Source organism: Phascolarctos cinereus, unplaced genomic scaffold (genome assembly GCF_003287225.1).
Source record: "Phascolarctos cinereus isolate Bilbo 61053 unplaced genomic scaffold, phaCin_HiC Scaffold_4;HRSCAF=312, whole genome shotgun sequence".
Classification (NCBI taxonomy): domain Eukaryota; kingdom Metazoa; phylum Chordata; class Mammalia; order Diprotodontia; family Phascolarctidae; genus Phascolarctos; species Phascolarctos cinereus.
This window is the reverse complement of record NW_027555847.1, coordinates 608,852,270-608,868,782: the sequence shown is the minus strand read 5'-3', so window position 1 is coordinate 608,868,782 and position 16,513 is coordinate 608,852,270. Positions and strand designations below refer to the sequence as shown.

At 34.5% G+C, this 16,513-nt stretch overlaps 1 protein-coding gene across 1 annotated transcript in view; it reads left to right on the top strand.

The window, feature by feature from the left end:
* The window catches only part of LOC110193575 (CUB and sushi domain-containing protein 3), a 90,650-nt gene that overhangs the window by 61,841 nt on the left and 12,296 nt on the right, over positions 1-16,513 (top strand). Inside the window, exons 11-12 of the mRNA XM_078151796.1 lie at positions 6,419-6,484; positions 13,340-13,498. Of these exons, the coding sequence (XP_078007922.1) occupies positions 6,419-6,484; positions 13,340-13,498 (225 nt within the window). The remainder of the gene's footprint in view (positions 1-6,418; positions 6,485-13,339; positions 13,499-16,513) is intronic.

Here is a 16,513-nt window from a genome sequence, read left to right as displayed (position 1 = left end):
AAATGGCCACAGAATGATGAACTTTTTGGCCACAGCAACTCTGAAAGCCCATTATATAAAGATAGCTACCATCAGATCAGGGATTACCAATTCCAGTGATAGTATATATTTGTGAAGTGTAGAAATATTATTTTTCCCAATTAATTTGTGTATCTTTTTTTAAAAAAATTTAGTATTTTATTTTTCTTCCAATTACATGTAAAAACAGTTTTTAACATGTGTTTTTAAAATTTTGAGTTCTAAATTTTCTCCCTTCCTACCTCCCCACCACCTCCTCATTGAGAAGGGAAGCAAGTCAATATGGATTATAAATGTGTAGTCATGCAAAACATTTCCATATTATTCATGTCATGAAAGAAAACAAAGACAGAAACAGCCTCAAAAAGAGAGTAAAAAAAAGTATGCTTCAGTCTGTATTCAGACACCATCAGTTCTTTCTCTGGGGATGGATAGTATTTTTCATTGTATTGCTGGTAATAACTAAGTCATTCACAGCTGATAATCTTGTAATATTGCTGTTACTTTGTACACAGCACATTTCACTTTGCATCAGCCCATGCAAGTCTTTCCAGGTTTTTCTGAGAGCCTCCTGCTCATCATTTCTTATAGCACGATAATATTCCATCACAATCACATATGATAATTTATTCAGTTATTCCCCAATTGATAGGTATCCCCTCAATTTCCAATTCTTTGCCCCCAGAAAAGAGCTGCTATAAATATTTTTGCACATATATGTCCTTTTCCTTTTTGTTTTATGTTTCTTTTTGGAGACAGACCTAGTAGTGGTATCACAAGGTCAAAGAGAATAATGGTTTTATAGTCCTTTGGGCATAGTTCCAAATTGATCTATAGGATGGCTTAATCAGTTCACAACTCCACCAACAATGCATTAATGTCTCATTTTTCCCACGTTCCCTCTACCATTTATCATTTTCCTTTTCTGTCTTTTAGTAAATCTAAGAGATATGAGGTAGTACTTCAGAATTGTTTTAATTTTCATTTCTCCAATCAATAGTGATTTAGAGTATTTCTTCATATGGCTATAGATAGCTTTGAATACTTCATCTGAAAACTGTTCCATTTTTTTATCATTTTGATTATTGAGGCATGTCTCTTATTTTTATAAATTTGACTCACTTCTCTATATGTTTGAGAAATGAGGTCTTTACCAGAGAAACTTGCTTCAAAACTGCTAATTGTATTTCCCTATATACTATTTCCCTGCCCCCCCATTTATTCTATTTTCTCTCTCCTTTTACCCTGTCCTTTCTCAAAGGTGTTTTGTTTTTGACTATCCCCTCATCCAATCTGCGTTCCCTTTTATCACCACTACCACCTCTTTCTCTTATTCCCTTCCTTCCTACTCTCCTGTAGGTTAAGATAGGTTTCTATACCCAATTAAGTTGTTATTTTCTGTTTGAGCCAATTCTGATGAGAGTAAGGTTCACTCACTCCTCCTCATCTCCTCCATCTTTCCCTCCACTGTAAAAGCTTTTCCTTGCCTCTTTTATGTTAGATAATTTACCCCATTCTACCTCTCTCTTTCCTTTTCTCCCAGTGCATTCCTCTCTCACCCCTTTATTTTTTTAGATATAATCCCTTCATATTCAACTCACACCTGTGCCCTCTGTCTCTATATATACTCCTTCTAACTGCTCTAATAATTAGAAAGTTCTTGTAAGTTACAAGTATTGTCTTCCCATGCAGGAATGTGAACAATTTAACCTTATTAAGTCCCTTATGATTTCTCTATCCTGTTTTTATGTTTCTCGAGTCTTGTATTTGGAAGTCAAATTTTCTATTCAGCTCTGGTCTTTTCATCAAGAATGTTTGAAAATCCTCTATTTCACTAAATATCCATTTTTCCTCCTGAAGGATTATTCTCAGTTTTGCTGGGTAAATGATTCTTGGTTGTAATACTACATCCTTTGCCCTCTAGAATATCATATTCCCAGCCCTCCAAAAATTCAATATAGAAGCTGCTAAATCTTGTGTTATCCTGACTGCGGCTATGTGATGCTTGAATTGTTTCTTTCTGGCTGCTTGCAATACATTCTCCTTGATATAGGAGCTCTGGAATTTGTCTATAATATTCCTGGAAGTTTTCATTTGAGGATCTCTTTCAGGTGGTGATAAGTGGATTGTTTCAGTTTCTATTTTACCCTATGGTTCTAGAATATCAGAGTAGTTTTCCTTGTTGATTTCTTAAAAGAGAATGTCTAGGCCTTTTTTTCTTATCATGGCTTTCAGGTAGTCCAGTAATTTTTAAATTATCCCTCCTGGATATATATTCCAGGTCAGTTGTTTTTCCAATGAGATATTTCACATTGTCTTATATTTTTTTCATTCCTTTGGTTTTGTTTCATTGTTTCTTGATTCCTCATAAAATTGTTAGCTTCCATTTATTCCACTTTAATTTTTAAGGAATTATTTTCATCAGTGAGCTTTAGTACCTCCTTTTCTATTTGGCCAATTCTACTTTTTAAGAAATAATTTTCTTCAGTGAATTTTTGTGCCTCTTTTTCCATTTTGCCAATTTTGCTTTTCAAGGCATTCTTCTCCTCCTTGGCTTTTTGTACCTCTTTTCCCATTTGGCTTATTCTGTTTTTTAAAATGTTATTTTCTTCAATATTTTTTTTGTGTGTGCCTCTTTTACGAAGTTGTTGACTCTTTTATTCATGATTTTTTAATCACTCTTATTTCTCTCCCCAATTCTTCTTCTATCTCTCTTACTTCATTTTCAAAATCCTTTTTGAGCTCTTCCATGGCCAATTAATATTTTTCTTTGAGACTTTGAATATAGGTGCTTTGACTTTGTTACCTTCAGAATGTGTGTTTTGATCTTCCTTGTCACCATAGTAACTTTATATGGTCAGAATTTTTTTCTGTTGTTTGCTCATTTTTCAGCCTATTTCTTGACTTAACTCTTTGTTAAAGTGAGGCTCTGCTTCCACATTGGTAGGAACACTCTCTCAAGCTTCAGGGGGTTTGCACATCTGTTTTCAGAGATACTTTTAAAGACCTCTAAGTTTTCAATTCTTCCAGGGTGGTATGATGCAAGGAAAGGTGTTTTTTACTACTCTCTCTCTCTTTACTACTCTTTACTGCTCTTTTCTGCCCTGAAAACGTGATGAGTGTCCCTGCTCCACTGGTGTGCTAATGCTCCTCCTTGTCCTGGGACTGCCTCCCAGGACTGCTACTGGAATCCAAGTAAGGGTAAAGCAATAGAGTCTTGCTTCAGTGATGTCAAAGAGACCCCTTAATCTCCTTCTGACAAGTTGTTCGACCCACTTACTGTCTGTGGGCTGAGAGCTCCAGAAGCTGCCACTACTGCTGCTGATTCAGTGGCTCTAAGGCCTGCCTTCTGGTTTACTGGGGCTACATCTGTGCTAGTGCAGCCTGTGCTAGACAGTGCTCTACTCTTACCCAGGTGCAACAGACCTTTCCTGACAACATTCTAAGTTGTATTTGGCTGGAAAATTATTTCATCTTGTCCTTTTGTGGGATCTGCCATTCTAGGAATTGTTTTATGGCATTACTTAAAGGTTTTCAGAGGGGTTTTGGGGGAGAGATCAGGTGAGTCACTGTGTTTTCTTTGCCATCTTGCCTCAACCTCCCAGAAATAGGATTTTTAACAATTTTAATACCTTCTCAGTAGTGGGCATTTTGCTGCTGGGGGCACATGATTTAGAGGTATCTTTACATTGCAAGGAATCTAAGCAAAATGCATAAATAGTTTAAATGTTGATAAGATATTTGTAATTTTAGGTAGATATATAATGATACATTCTATTAAGAATTCTGTTGTGGCCGTAGTTATTTGCCATATGGAACACGTTGATTATAATATGATAAGAGGTTATACACATTTAGAATGATAGGATTGAGTCTCATTTTTAAGTTACATAATTGTATTTTAAAGTTTTACTAGAAATCAAAGATCCAAGTAATAAAAGTATTAATCTGAAACTGAATCAAGAATATATTTACCTATTTCAATATTTTGTGAAAAGGTTGATACAGAAATTATCTGGGTACTCATTCCCCTAAAATATATCTGAACCTTAAGATAATGAAGAAGCAGTTATCTCTGCAATTGTTGTAGTCATTATTCTCAAAAGTTCATAGAAGTCTGTGAATATTTTTTGATGTTGCAAAGCATACTACATCTTTATTATCACACTTAATTTAAAAAACTTAGAGAATTTGATAGCACTTAATTTAATAACACCAAATAATTATTTATTGACTCTCCAACAAGATATTTCTCAGATATATGTCAGAATCATACAGTATTCGTTGAAATTTGTAATATTAGAAATAACTTTTTTCAAGAATTTCTTATTAATATTAATGTATAAATATGCAAATGTAGATATGACAAAGGTGTTTGCCTCTGTTTTGTATTATTTCCACTGTTGAACCTAAATAAATTGGGAATTCCTTATAGGTGAAAAGCTCTTCAAATTGCTTTTGTTTGTAGATGGCACTGTGTTGATCACATCAAACTTTGGAACATGGCAGAGCCTCCTAAAAAAAATCTATAATCATTCAAATGGATTAAGTCTAACTGTCCATACAAAAAAAAAATCTGGTAGAAGAAAAGTGCCAGTTGTCTAGATTCTGTTATGTACTTTGTGGAGATTAAATTGCATGGTCTTCCAACTTTTGAAAGAAAAATGACTCCCAAATACCATGCTTACCACTAGGTGTTCTTTTTTTTCTTTAAAAAAATCTCATTTTTATTGATGTCTTTTGCTTTTTTAAAATTTTATTTATTTTATTCTGAAGTTAAGAAAGAAAACAAGCATTTCCATAACATAGTAGAACAGGAAAAAAAAAAGACAATTGTATATAAAACTGCAAATCTATTATGTACAACTTGCTATTCCTTTAAAATATATAATAAAGTTATCATGTAACTTTCTCTTTTTTTTTTTTTACTTTTTTCCTCCTCTCCCCCCACCCTAGAGATGGCTACCATAAGGCACATATGTGTATGTATGTCTGTGTGTGTATGTGTATATATATGTATATACGCTTATATACATATATATATATATGTATACATATGTATATATATATATATATATATTTATATGTAAAACCATCTTATACATAGTTCTATTTATCAGTTCTTTCTCCAGATGCAGATAGCATCTTCATATGTCCTTTGTAGTTAATTTGGGTATTTATGGTAGTCAAAATGACTTATGTGCTCAGAGTTGTACTTAAAACAGTACTCTTGTTACTGTATGCAACGTTCTCTTGGTTCTGCTCATTTCACTCTTCATTATTTCATGCAAGTCTATCCATGTTTTTCTGTGAATGTTTTTATCATTTTCTTCACTTAATTATGTGCTATCAGATTCTATCATGTTAACTTACAATATAACAATTACTAAGGTACAGATATATTTTCCTGGCAAATGCTTGTTTGCTGGCACCTGAAAATGTATGGAACATAAAGATTAATATAAATGAATATTGAGCTTCACCATTTTTTCTTTTTGTTATTCTACTAGAATGTTACTCCTCTGTAGCCAGAACTAGATTTTCTTTGTATGTTCTTAGCTATTCTTATTTCATGGATAATCATGTTTTTTTTCTTAAATCTTTGAATAATTTTGGCTGCATATATAGAATTTTCCTCTTACCATTTTTTCCTTCTAAATATGGGAACCTGACTTCCTTTCTGCTAGATTTTATAATTATGGGTTTTCCCCAAAGTGCTATTCTATATTCTCTTCTTTTTTTCCCTTTATACTATATCACTTGGGAATCTCATTAGCTCCCATGGATTCAGTTATCGTCTATATGTAAATGATTCCCAGATCTATGTATCTAGCCCTAGTTTTTCTTCTGATCTACAGTCTCACTTCACTGATTGCCTTTAGACATCTTAAATTGGATGTCCTATTGATGTTTCAAGCTTAACATGTCCAAAATGAACTCTTCTTTTCCCTCGAACCCTAACCTCTTCTATATATCTGTCAAGTCAATTCCAATGTTCAGAATCACCTGAGTTCCCGTCCTCAGTTTCATATGACACTGAGCTACCCCTCTTTCTCTCTTCCTCCCTCCCTTCCTCTCTCTCTCCCTCTCCCTCCCCCTTTGTCTTCCCTTCCCTCTCTCTCTTCCCCCACCTCTTTCTCCCCCCCTCCCCTCCCTCTCTCTCTCCTTCCCTCCCTCTCTCCCTCTCTTTCTCCCCTTCCCCTCTCCCTCTCTCCTAGTCCCATTCAAATTTAAAGAATAAATTTTGTAGTTCATCTTGTAATAATGGAGAATTCTTATAATTCTTATAACATATTAATATAAATTTTTTTAAAAATTTAAAAACGGAAAATCTTCACATAAAGTGGTATATTGTATGTTTGCTTATACATATGTCTCATTCTGCCATTTTTGTCAACAGCTGGTTCCAAAATATTGGTGAAAGATCCTAGACCAGCTTTGGGAACACCTAGTCCAAAGTTAAGTGGTAAGTAACTTAATACAATGTCTACAAACCATCGTAAACAAATTTCATAGTTAAGAGTTAATACTGGAACACTGAACTTGAGACTCTTAGGACCAAAATCTGAATCTTGTCTCTGAGACTTAGTATCGATATGAAATTTAACAGTATAACAAAATGATAATGTTTTCTAAAATATTAAAAAAAAATTTTCAAAACAAATCATATCCCAAATATTTTTATCTGAGTGATTGAAAGATTTCATTAAATTGTAATGTATTCTAGTTCAATGTCAAATGTTGAGCTGACAATTATTTTTTAACAAGAGATTTTAAAATTTATGTCTTTGGGAGTGTATCAGACATCCATGACATTCACATACTCTCTGAATTGATGTCTGGATAAGTCTAGAAACTTATTTAATGCCTAACTTGGAATCATAGCTATAGAACTTAGACTTGGCTTAGAATGAACCTCTTGTTTTAGAACCAAATTCATTTTAATCCAAAAAATTCCAGTCAACAACCTTATCAAGTGCTACGATTATTAATCTAGATATAACATAATCACCATTCCCAAGAAACTTGTAGTCTAATTGTAGGGAAGAGTCATGCACATAAATTCTCATGATACGAGGAAGAATGGGGTGAAGGACAGGGAGGAACTCAGGCAAAATGCTATGACAAATTTGTGGATAAAAATATTTTCAGCTGGGGGTGGGGGGCAATTAGAAGGTTCTGGGAAAAACTTCATAGTTGAAGTTTGGCACCTACTTTGAACATTTAAGGAAAAAAGAGCCTTTAATTTTGATCTTAGATATGGAGAGAGCAGGACAAGGACAAGGAATCATTAATTAACCAGTTTGGTTTTGATTTTCTGCACAAAAGGAATAGTTTGCAGTGGGATTAGAAAAATTAGAGTTCAAGTTATAAAGAATCTTGAATGATATAATCAGGAAGGAGTTCACCTACTAAATAAAATATAAGGAGGATTCATTGACGGAAAAGAGAAGTAATGTGATCATTATTAATAATTAGTTTTATTATTAGGCCACCAGTGTGAGGGATGGATTAGAAAGGTAATAGCCTCAAGGAGAATAAAATAGTCAAGAAAATCAATTAATGAACGACTATGTATTAAGTACTCACAATGTACCAAGCATTGAGATATATACTGGGGATTCAAAGATAAATTTGAAACAGTCCTCTGTCCTTGAGGTGCTTGCATCCTAATGGGAGAGAAAACCTAAAGTTATATAAGAGTGTAAATAATGTATATGAAATTGATTCAAGGTAGTTTGGGCTGAGAACACATTAGGGTCTGCAGAGAGTTGGGTGAAGGTGAGGGGGAGGATCAGGTGAAGTTTCATGTGTGGGCCTGAAATTGAATGGTTGTTGTAGAAGTAGAGAATAGGAGATGGATACGGGATATACCATGGAGAAAGAATTGAGAGAACTTAATTAGACATGGATGGTTGTGGAGTCAAAGATTTCTCTGAGGTTCCAAGACTGGGTGACGAAGATGATGGAAGTATCAATAAAAATAGACAAAAAAATAAGGAAAAGGGCAGGTTTTTACTCAAAGATGATAATTTTTGTTTTGAATATGTTTAGCTTCTGGTACTAATAAAATAGGTTGTTGCAATACCATCTGTTGTATATGTCTAGCAAGCAGTTAGGAATATAGGCCTGGAGCTCTGGGGAGAAGTTGAGGGCAAAGATGTAGATTTGAACATGATCACATTCTTTATATCAAAGTCAGTTTTGGTTTTTTTGGTTTAACTATTACAATAATGTTAGCCTTAAAAACACATAAACTTAACCCCTTTTCATCTAAGTGTTTAGCAAAAAGGAAGCTATATTACCAGATTTTTATAACATTTCATTATAATTTCTACTTGGAATGATAGACTGGAATCATTTGAATATTTTTGTAAACACCTTGTTAAAGATTATATTATGTTCAGGAATTTTAAGTGTGATTACAAATTGAATTAACATCCTAGAATAGATCTATTTCACATGATCAGACATTATCACTTATTATGTTACATTGGGGTCCAAGTTGCAATTCATTTCAAGAAACATTTCCTAAGTGGCTACTTCATGAGGTTGGTTCTGTGTGTGGTGGCAAGATCATAGGATAAGGTAATCAAGAAGAGAAGGAACCCTTGAAGAATGAAATCTAAGGAAAGCTTGTAGCATTCATTAAGCAAACTAGAAATACATAGTGATTGTATGAAATAGATATTGGTTACTTATGAAATGACAAAATTGATCCAAAGGCAATAAACTCAGAGATATGATGGGTATCGTGAAGCGCATAAAACACTAAAATAAAAAAAAATTATGACTACCAATACTTATTCATTCTGATCCCTCAACAAGTGAAATTCCTTGTCATTTCCTTCCCAACCAAAACAGAAAAAAGCCTTATTCCACAGAGCTTTTAGTTTCCTGATAAACTATTTATGACCTTTTGGGATGGAGTTTGCAAGTCAAGCTGTACTTCAGGGAAGCAAGCATATGGTTAAGAAGATACAGTCTAGATTAAGGATGTGGATTTCAGGACCACAACTTAGAAAACAAGAAGTATGGACTCTAGACCAGAAATTGAGTCAGGTTGATGATACTGCTATTTGCAAACCTAACTGAAAGGGTTTTAAAATTAAAAGCAAGTGTGTGTTGGGGTGGGAAGGGTGGAGGAGAGAAATAACCTATGCATATCCACCAAAATAAATAGCACAAAGACTCGTTAAAATTTAGGGGGGAAAGAAGCGTAAGAGACACCTAGAAATTCATAGGAAAAAGAATATTGAATAGTAATTTTAATCATTCAGTATGATGTAATTTTTTTAATTATTCAGAAGACATTACAAACCCATGGCCTCAGATTTCTATATACAGTTTCACAAAGGAAAGATAACAAGCAAGAGGAATAAGGAATTTTAATGAAAGGCGGCAGATTTAACTTCAGAGGTATCAGAAAGACAAGGTAAAATTAGCTACAACACTGGAATATGACTCTGAAATGGTATGCTTTATTTAAAAAAGTAATATAATAAGCCAAATGGTAATAAGGGTATGATTGTGATGGATAGGATTAAGATGTTTAAGATATTCTTATGTGAGACAATGCAGTGGAAAAAAACGTAGTAGAGAGGATAGAGGCAAAAACTTCAGTGATGCTGTAATCAGATTATGTCACAGACTACCTGGATAGAATTACTAGAGAGTTAGTCAATACATTTTTATTAAGTGCCTACGCATTGTGTTATTTACTTGATGCTACAAAGAAAGTTAAAATATAGTGCCTGCTTTCAAGGAGCTCACATTGAAAAGTGGGAAATGACATTCAAATAGCTGTGTACACACAAGCTATATACAGGGTAAATTAGAGATAATCAATAGAGGGAAAGTACTAGAATCAAGGGAGCTCAAGAAAGATTTCCTTGTAGAAGAAGAGATATCATCTCGGACTTGAAGGAAGCCAGGAAGCAGAGATAAGGAGAGAGGGAGCATTAAGGCATGAAGGTTAGCAAGTGATAATGGCCAGAATCAGAAATGGTGTGTCATGTTCAAGGAACAGCAAGGAGGTCAGTGTCACTGGATCACAGAAAGTACAGGAAATAAATTACAAGTCTGGAATGTGTCTATGGCAGAGCAGTGATGAAGGACTTTATCTAGACTTTTCTGAATATCTCTCTCTCTCTCTCTCTCTCTCTCTCTCTCTCTCTCTCTCTCTCTCTTTCTCTCCCTCCCTCCCTCCATCCCTCCCTCCCTCCCTCTCTCTCTCTCTCTCTCTCTCTCTCTCTCTCTCTCTCTCTTTCTCTCTCTCTCTCTCCCCCTCCTCCCTCCTCTCCCTCTCCCTCCCTCCCTCTCTCTCCCTCTCTCTCTTTGCTTCTCTCCCTCATTCTTTTTCTTCTTCTTCCTCTCCTTCCCTCTTTCAGGAAAGTTAATTCTTCCTTGATATGCCTTTACGATACTTTGATGCTTCTAAAGTAGATTTTCTTAGTCTTTTTTATGTCATGTACACCTTTCATAGTGTAGTGAAGAATATGGGTTCTATATAAAAATAATGCTTTTAAATAAACAAAATTAAACCTATTAGATTTCTAAGGAAATATTAATATTTAAATCCAATTATCAAAATATTTTTTAAAGTAAGTTCACAGACCGCAGGTTAAGAACGATTCTAAAGATAGGTAAACTGACAAATGGAAATGTCATTTAGGTCCTAATTCTGATCTAGGAAGAAGTGACTGATGACACTTGAAAATATATGACAAAGTTTGCAGAAATGAAGGAATGACCAAAACACTTAAAACTTAGAACACTCAGCACCTATCTCTGATGCTTAATAAATGCTTGCTGACTTAAATAGAAATATGTTGAGGGCCGATCTTAAGAGTCTGATAAGGGTTTAAGATCCAAGGCAGAGTTTGACCTCTGCTCAGGCTTTCACCCCAAAGGGTTCAGGGATTAAGTGGTACGGCTCCCTAAATTCCTTCTTGATAACGAGGTCTCTGAGACATCCCTTCTCTCTCTTTGAACCTTAGGTTTACATATTTACTCCTCTATGCAGGTGGCGCCTAGGCACCTGGGAAAACCTTGGAATCTACAGCCCAATCTAGGAACCCTGATAAGGAGGAAATTCATGATTGTTACATCCTCAGCAGATGTTCTGGGGAATATCTCACGGGGAGGACTCTTTGAAGTTAGGCTAGATCTTCCCTATATATTCTGTGCCCTCAGATGAATAAACTGAGTCAGTAATTCTACTCCGCCTGGCCCATGTCATAAGTTATTTCACGCCTCTCCGTTCGGTGTACAATCTGGTTGCAGGTGACAGAAATATAGGGGAAAGTTAGGTATCATTGACATATACACCAGCGATTTTTGGAAAACAGATTTCCGTGGGTTCAGAAAAAGATAATTAGATCTTTGAAACAAAAGAAAATGGATGGATGAATGAATGAATAAAAAGATATTAGAGCTAAGATAAGAAATGAAAATCTTTTTCAAATTCAACACTTATTCCACCATGCCATTTATTCCCCATATTGCCATTTATTTGGAGCCCTGTGTTTTGCCTTATATGCTAATATTACTTGAAAATTATCATATTAGTAAAATATCTGTATATAGGCTGGATTTCAGACAATTTAACATTCAGTCATGTGCCAGACTGAATGAAAGGTGAGAGTCAGGTTGTAAAAGGCTTTAAATGTCAAACAGAGGAATTTGTATTTGATCCTAGAGTTAATAGGGAGTCACTGGAGTTTGTTGAATAGGGGAGAAATACAGATCAGACTACAACTTTAGGAAAACAGTGTGACAGCTATTTGGAAGAGGGGTTGGCACAAGGAAAGACTTCAGGCAGCGGGAACAATTCAGAGGCTTTTGCAGTTCTCCAGATAGGAAGGGACTGAACTAGGGTGAAGTTTGTGTGATAGAGAGAAGAAGATAGACTGGATAGATGTAGTAGTGGTAAAAATGATAAGACTTGGTAATTGAATTTATAGATTTTGATTTCAGATATTTTTAATGCTTATATAAATATGTACAGTAGACAGTAATCCTTTCTTAGGAACAAGGTCTGTTGTTACTGGAATTCCTAAGCTTCCTACTCTGTCAGAACTGCAGAGCACTGTCCCTTTCTGGGTCTTTGGGATCATTCTGTAAGCAAGTTTAAATATTATTTTCTACAAAGGAAAAGAAGAAATACATACAAGGAGTTTGATATAACTGCTGAAAGAAAAGCTGCACAAACTGACTTGGTTCTTTAATGTATCTTTATTTCCCCTTTGAAAGATTAAAATCACTATTTCAGAAATAGGAGATAAGAGGTAAGCCACATATCTGTAAGTGTCCTGGATTCTAAATGGTTTAGTTGTAAGTCTTTCGCCTATTGTGAAATAATTTTTAAATTTTAATGAAATTACATATGAATTATTTTATTTTACTAAGAACTGAGATGCAGCAGATCTTACATGCAAAGTTCTAACATAGTTCTGAGGGCAATAACTGTTTTCACCTCTCCATGTATCTCCAGTATTTAGCACAACATTTGGCACATAGTAGGTCCTTAATAAATGAATGATTGATGATTTAACCTGTTGACTCCTTTTTCTCTAGGTAAAAGAGTTTTTCATTATTCTATTTAAATGTAAGATTCTTAACCTTTTCATGTGTTATGGTACCCTTTGGTAGTTTAGTGAAGTTTATCAGTCACTTCTCAGAATGTTTCAAATGCATTAAATAAATATGTAGGTTTGCAAAGGAAACTAATTATATTGGTAAACAGTTGTCAAAATATTCAAAAAACAAAGTCACAGTTTCTCAGTCAAGAACCCCTGATTTTTAGGTATTAATTCTATCTGAAAATTGAATGTTAATAGGAGAGAGCTTGTTCATCCATCTAGTTTACAATTAAAATCAGAAGTCATTTTACATTTTATTCAGATGGACTCAGTGACTTTTGATGTCAATACCATTGAATAAAGTATCTCTCATTCTCTGAAGACATTAATCTAACGAGTACAGTGTAAGGTTTTAACTAATGCCTTTTTGAAAACGATATTACTATTTACATAATGCCAGCATTATTTCAGTCATAGCTTCCTGTGAAATTATGAATCTGTTTTGTGTTGATTTTATAACTTCATTTTCCCCATCAGTTTCTTAGATTATAAATCACAGTGTTTGTCACAGTGATATGAATTTTATTCAGTATGTAACTATTTGTGTTCACCAATATTAGCATTTTGTGAACTTTAACATATAATAAATCATCATTCACTGAAGAAATATTTACTGAGTACATTTCAAGTACAAGTCCCAAGGAGTTGATTGCTATGACTCTTTTGTGTACCTACAGTTCCTGATGATGTCTTTGCCCAGAATTACATATGGAAGGGCTCTTATAACTTCAGAGGGAGGAAACAGCCCATGACTTTGACAGTGACCAGTTTTAATTCATCCACAGGAAGAGTAAATGCAACACTAAGCAACAGCAATATGGAATTGCTACTGTCAGGTACCTCGTCAGAAACTAAAAACTATACTGTGCTTTGATGCTTTCATTTTCAGCATTTGTCATAATTTTAAAATTTCATAATTTATAATTTTATACAATATTCTGTGTATAATTCTGTTTGTGATAAAATTTGTAATTCATTTATAGTTAATATTTATTGATAGACCACTAAATGAATTTTTGCTTTATTTATTCAAGTAAAAATATTATGAAATAAGTCCCCAAAAGGGCTTTTATACAGGCAGAATAAGAGGGCTTACATTATAAAATAATTAATCATTTTCATTATCTAGAATTTCTTTACATAGCATAAAAACAAGATGAAGAGTAATTTTAGTATATCATTTAAATACTTAGAAATATCAGATGTTTAATGCCATTAAGTAGATTAGACTTTCTAGTTAGACAACATTCTTTGAGGTTTAAATGACTATTATTAATTCAGAATGCCTATGAATAAAAGTAGAAAGGTTATAAGGGCAGCTAGGTGGTGCAGTGGATAGAGTGCCAGGAGTCAGGAAAACTCTTCTTGAGTTCAAATCTGGTCTTTGACATTTTGTAGCTGTATGACCCTGGGCAAGTCATTTAACCCTGTTTTCTTCCGTTTCTTCATCTGTAAAATGAGCTGGAGAAGGAAATGGTAAACCACTCCAGTATCTTTGCCAAGAAAATCTCTAATGAGGTCATGAAGAATCATACACAACCGAAAAACAGCAAAACAACAAAGAATGGATACATAAAACAAATATAATATAATAATATAACAATATATAATCCTTTAATGACAGAGATAATAGTACAAAATATTCATATAATCTGTTAGCAATATTATGCATTTGGAAAGTTGATATTATGTCTTAAAAAAAAGTCTTCATGGTGGGGCCAGAGCCAAGATGGCAGATTAGAGGCAGCAATCCAGCTGAATTCTCTCAACATTCCCCTCCAAACAACTTTAAAATAATGTTTTGGATCAAATTTTGGAGTAGCAGAGAAAACAAAAGGTCAGGATGAAACATTTATCCAGCCTAACTAAACTTAGAAGCTCCAGGAGAGGTTGGGGTGGAGGCCTGTCCAGAGTCCACACATAGGAACAGAAAAGCAGCTGGAGCAGCAACAGCAACACCAGCCCGGAGACAATAAGGGGATCAGACAACTGGTTAGAAAGAGATTACAAGAGACCTGTTGTTGGCACTGGGTACAAAGGTATTGATAGGCAACTCTGTTGTTCATACACGGTTGCAATCCTATGATAGAAAGTGGTACTTGTGGTCAGTCAAAGGGAGCAGAGGACCTGGTCACAGTTCCAGAGCCAAGAGGATTTCTAGAACTTGTGACTGCAGGGGAGCAGGGGCCATTCCAGGGTAAAGACCAGAGTGCAAACCAGGAGAGCAATGACTGTACCTTTCCCCAGATCACACAACCTCGGAAGCCCTAAAAACTTGCCAACTTCTAGAACCAGCTCTGAAGATAGCAGCACAAAAAGGCCTGAAACATGAGATAGTGTGTCTCCCCACCTGCAGAGCCTAACTTTGACATAAAGTTCAAAGTCAAGAAATAGACTCTAAAAATGAACAAATATTTAAAAAAACCCAACTTGATCTTATAAACTACTGTGATGACAGGGAAGACCAAGACCCCAAATCAGAAGAAGACACTAACATGAAAACAGCTACAAGCAAAGCCTCAAAGAAAAATCTTAATTGTACATAAACAGAACAAGGATTCCTGGAAGAGTTAAAGAAAAATATAAGAGTGGTAAAGAAAAAATTTGGAAAAGAAAAGGGGCAGCTAGGTGGTGCAGTGGATAGAGCACCGGCCCTGGATTCAGGAGGACCTGAGTTCAAATCCAGCCTCAGACACATAACACTTACTAGCTGTCCCCTGGGCAAGTCACTTAACCCCATTGCCTAGCCAAAATAAATAAATAAATAAATAAATAAATAATGAATGAATGAATGAATGAATGAATGAAGTTATTCAAGAAAATTATGGAGAGAGAATTGACACCTTGGTAAAAGAGGCACAAAAAATACTGTAGAAAAGAATACCTTAAAAGACAAATTACACCAAATGGAAAAGGAACAAAATTAACTGAAGAAAAGAACTTCTTGAAAAAACAGAATTGGCGAAATGGAAAAAGAGGTACAAATGTTGACTAAAGAAAATAATATCATAAAAATTAGAATTAGGCAAGTGGAAGATAATGAGTCCATGAGACTTCAAGAAACAATAAAACAAAGTCAAAAAGAATGGAAAAAAAATAGAAGAAATTGGAAAAACAACTGATCTAGAAAACAGATCAAGGAGAGCTAATTTAAGAATTATTAGACTCCCTAAGAGCCACAATTAAAAAAAGAGTCTAGACATCATATATCAAGAAATTATTAATGAAAAATTGAAAGATTCTACCAATAACCTCCTGAAAGAGATCCCAAAATGAAAACTCCTAGGAATGTTATAGCCAAATTCCAGAGCTCCCATGTCAAGGAAAAAATATTGCAAGCAGCCAGAAAGAAAATATTCAAATATTACAGAGTCACAGTCAGGATTACACAGAATTTAGCAGTTTCTACATTTAAAGATCAGAGGGCTTGAAATATGATATTCTGGAAGTCAAAGGATTTAGGGTTACAACCAGGAAGAACTTATGCAGCAAAACTGAATATGATCCTTCTGGGGAAAAATGCATATTTAATGAAATCGAAGACTTCCAAGCAGTTTTGATGAAAAAGCCAGAGCTGAAAAGAAAATTTGACATTCAAACAGAAGACTCAAGAGAAGCATAAAAAGGTAAACATGAAAGAGCAATCATAAGGGACTCAATAAAGTTAAATTTTTTACATTCTTATAGGGGAAGATAACACATGTAACTCCTACGAATTTTATCATTATTAGTGGGGTTAGAAGCAGTCAGCATAGACAAAGGCACAGGCTTGAGTTGACTATGTTGGGATAATCTCAAAAAAAAAAAGATAAATGTGAGAAAGAGGGATGCATTGGAATAAGGAGCAAGGA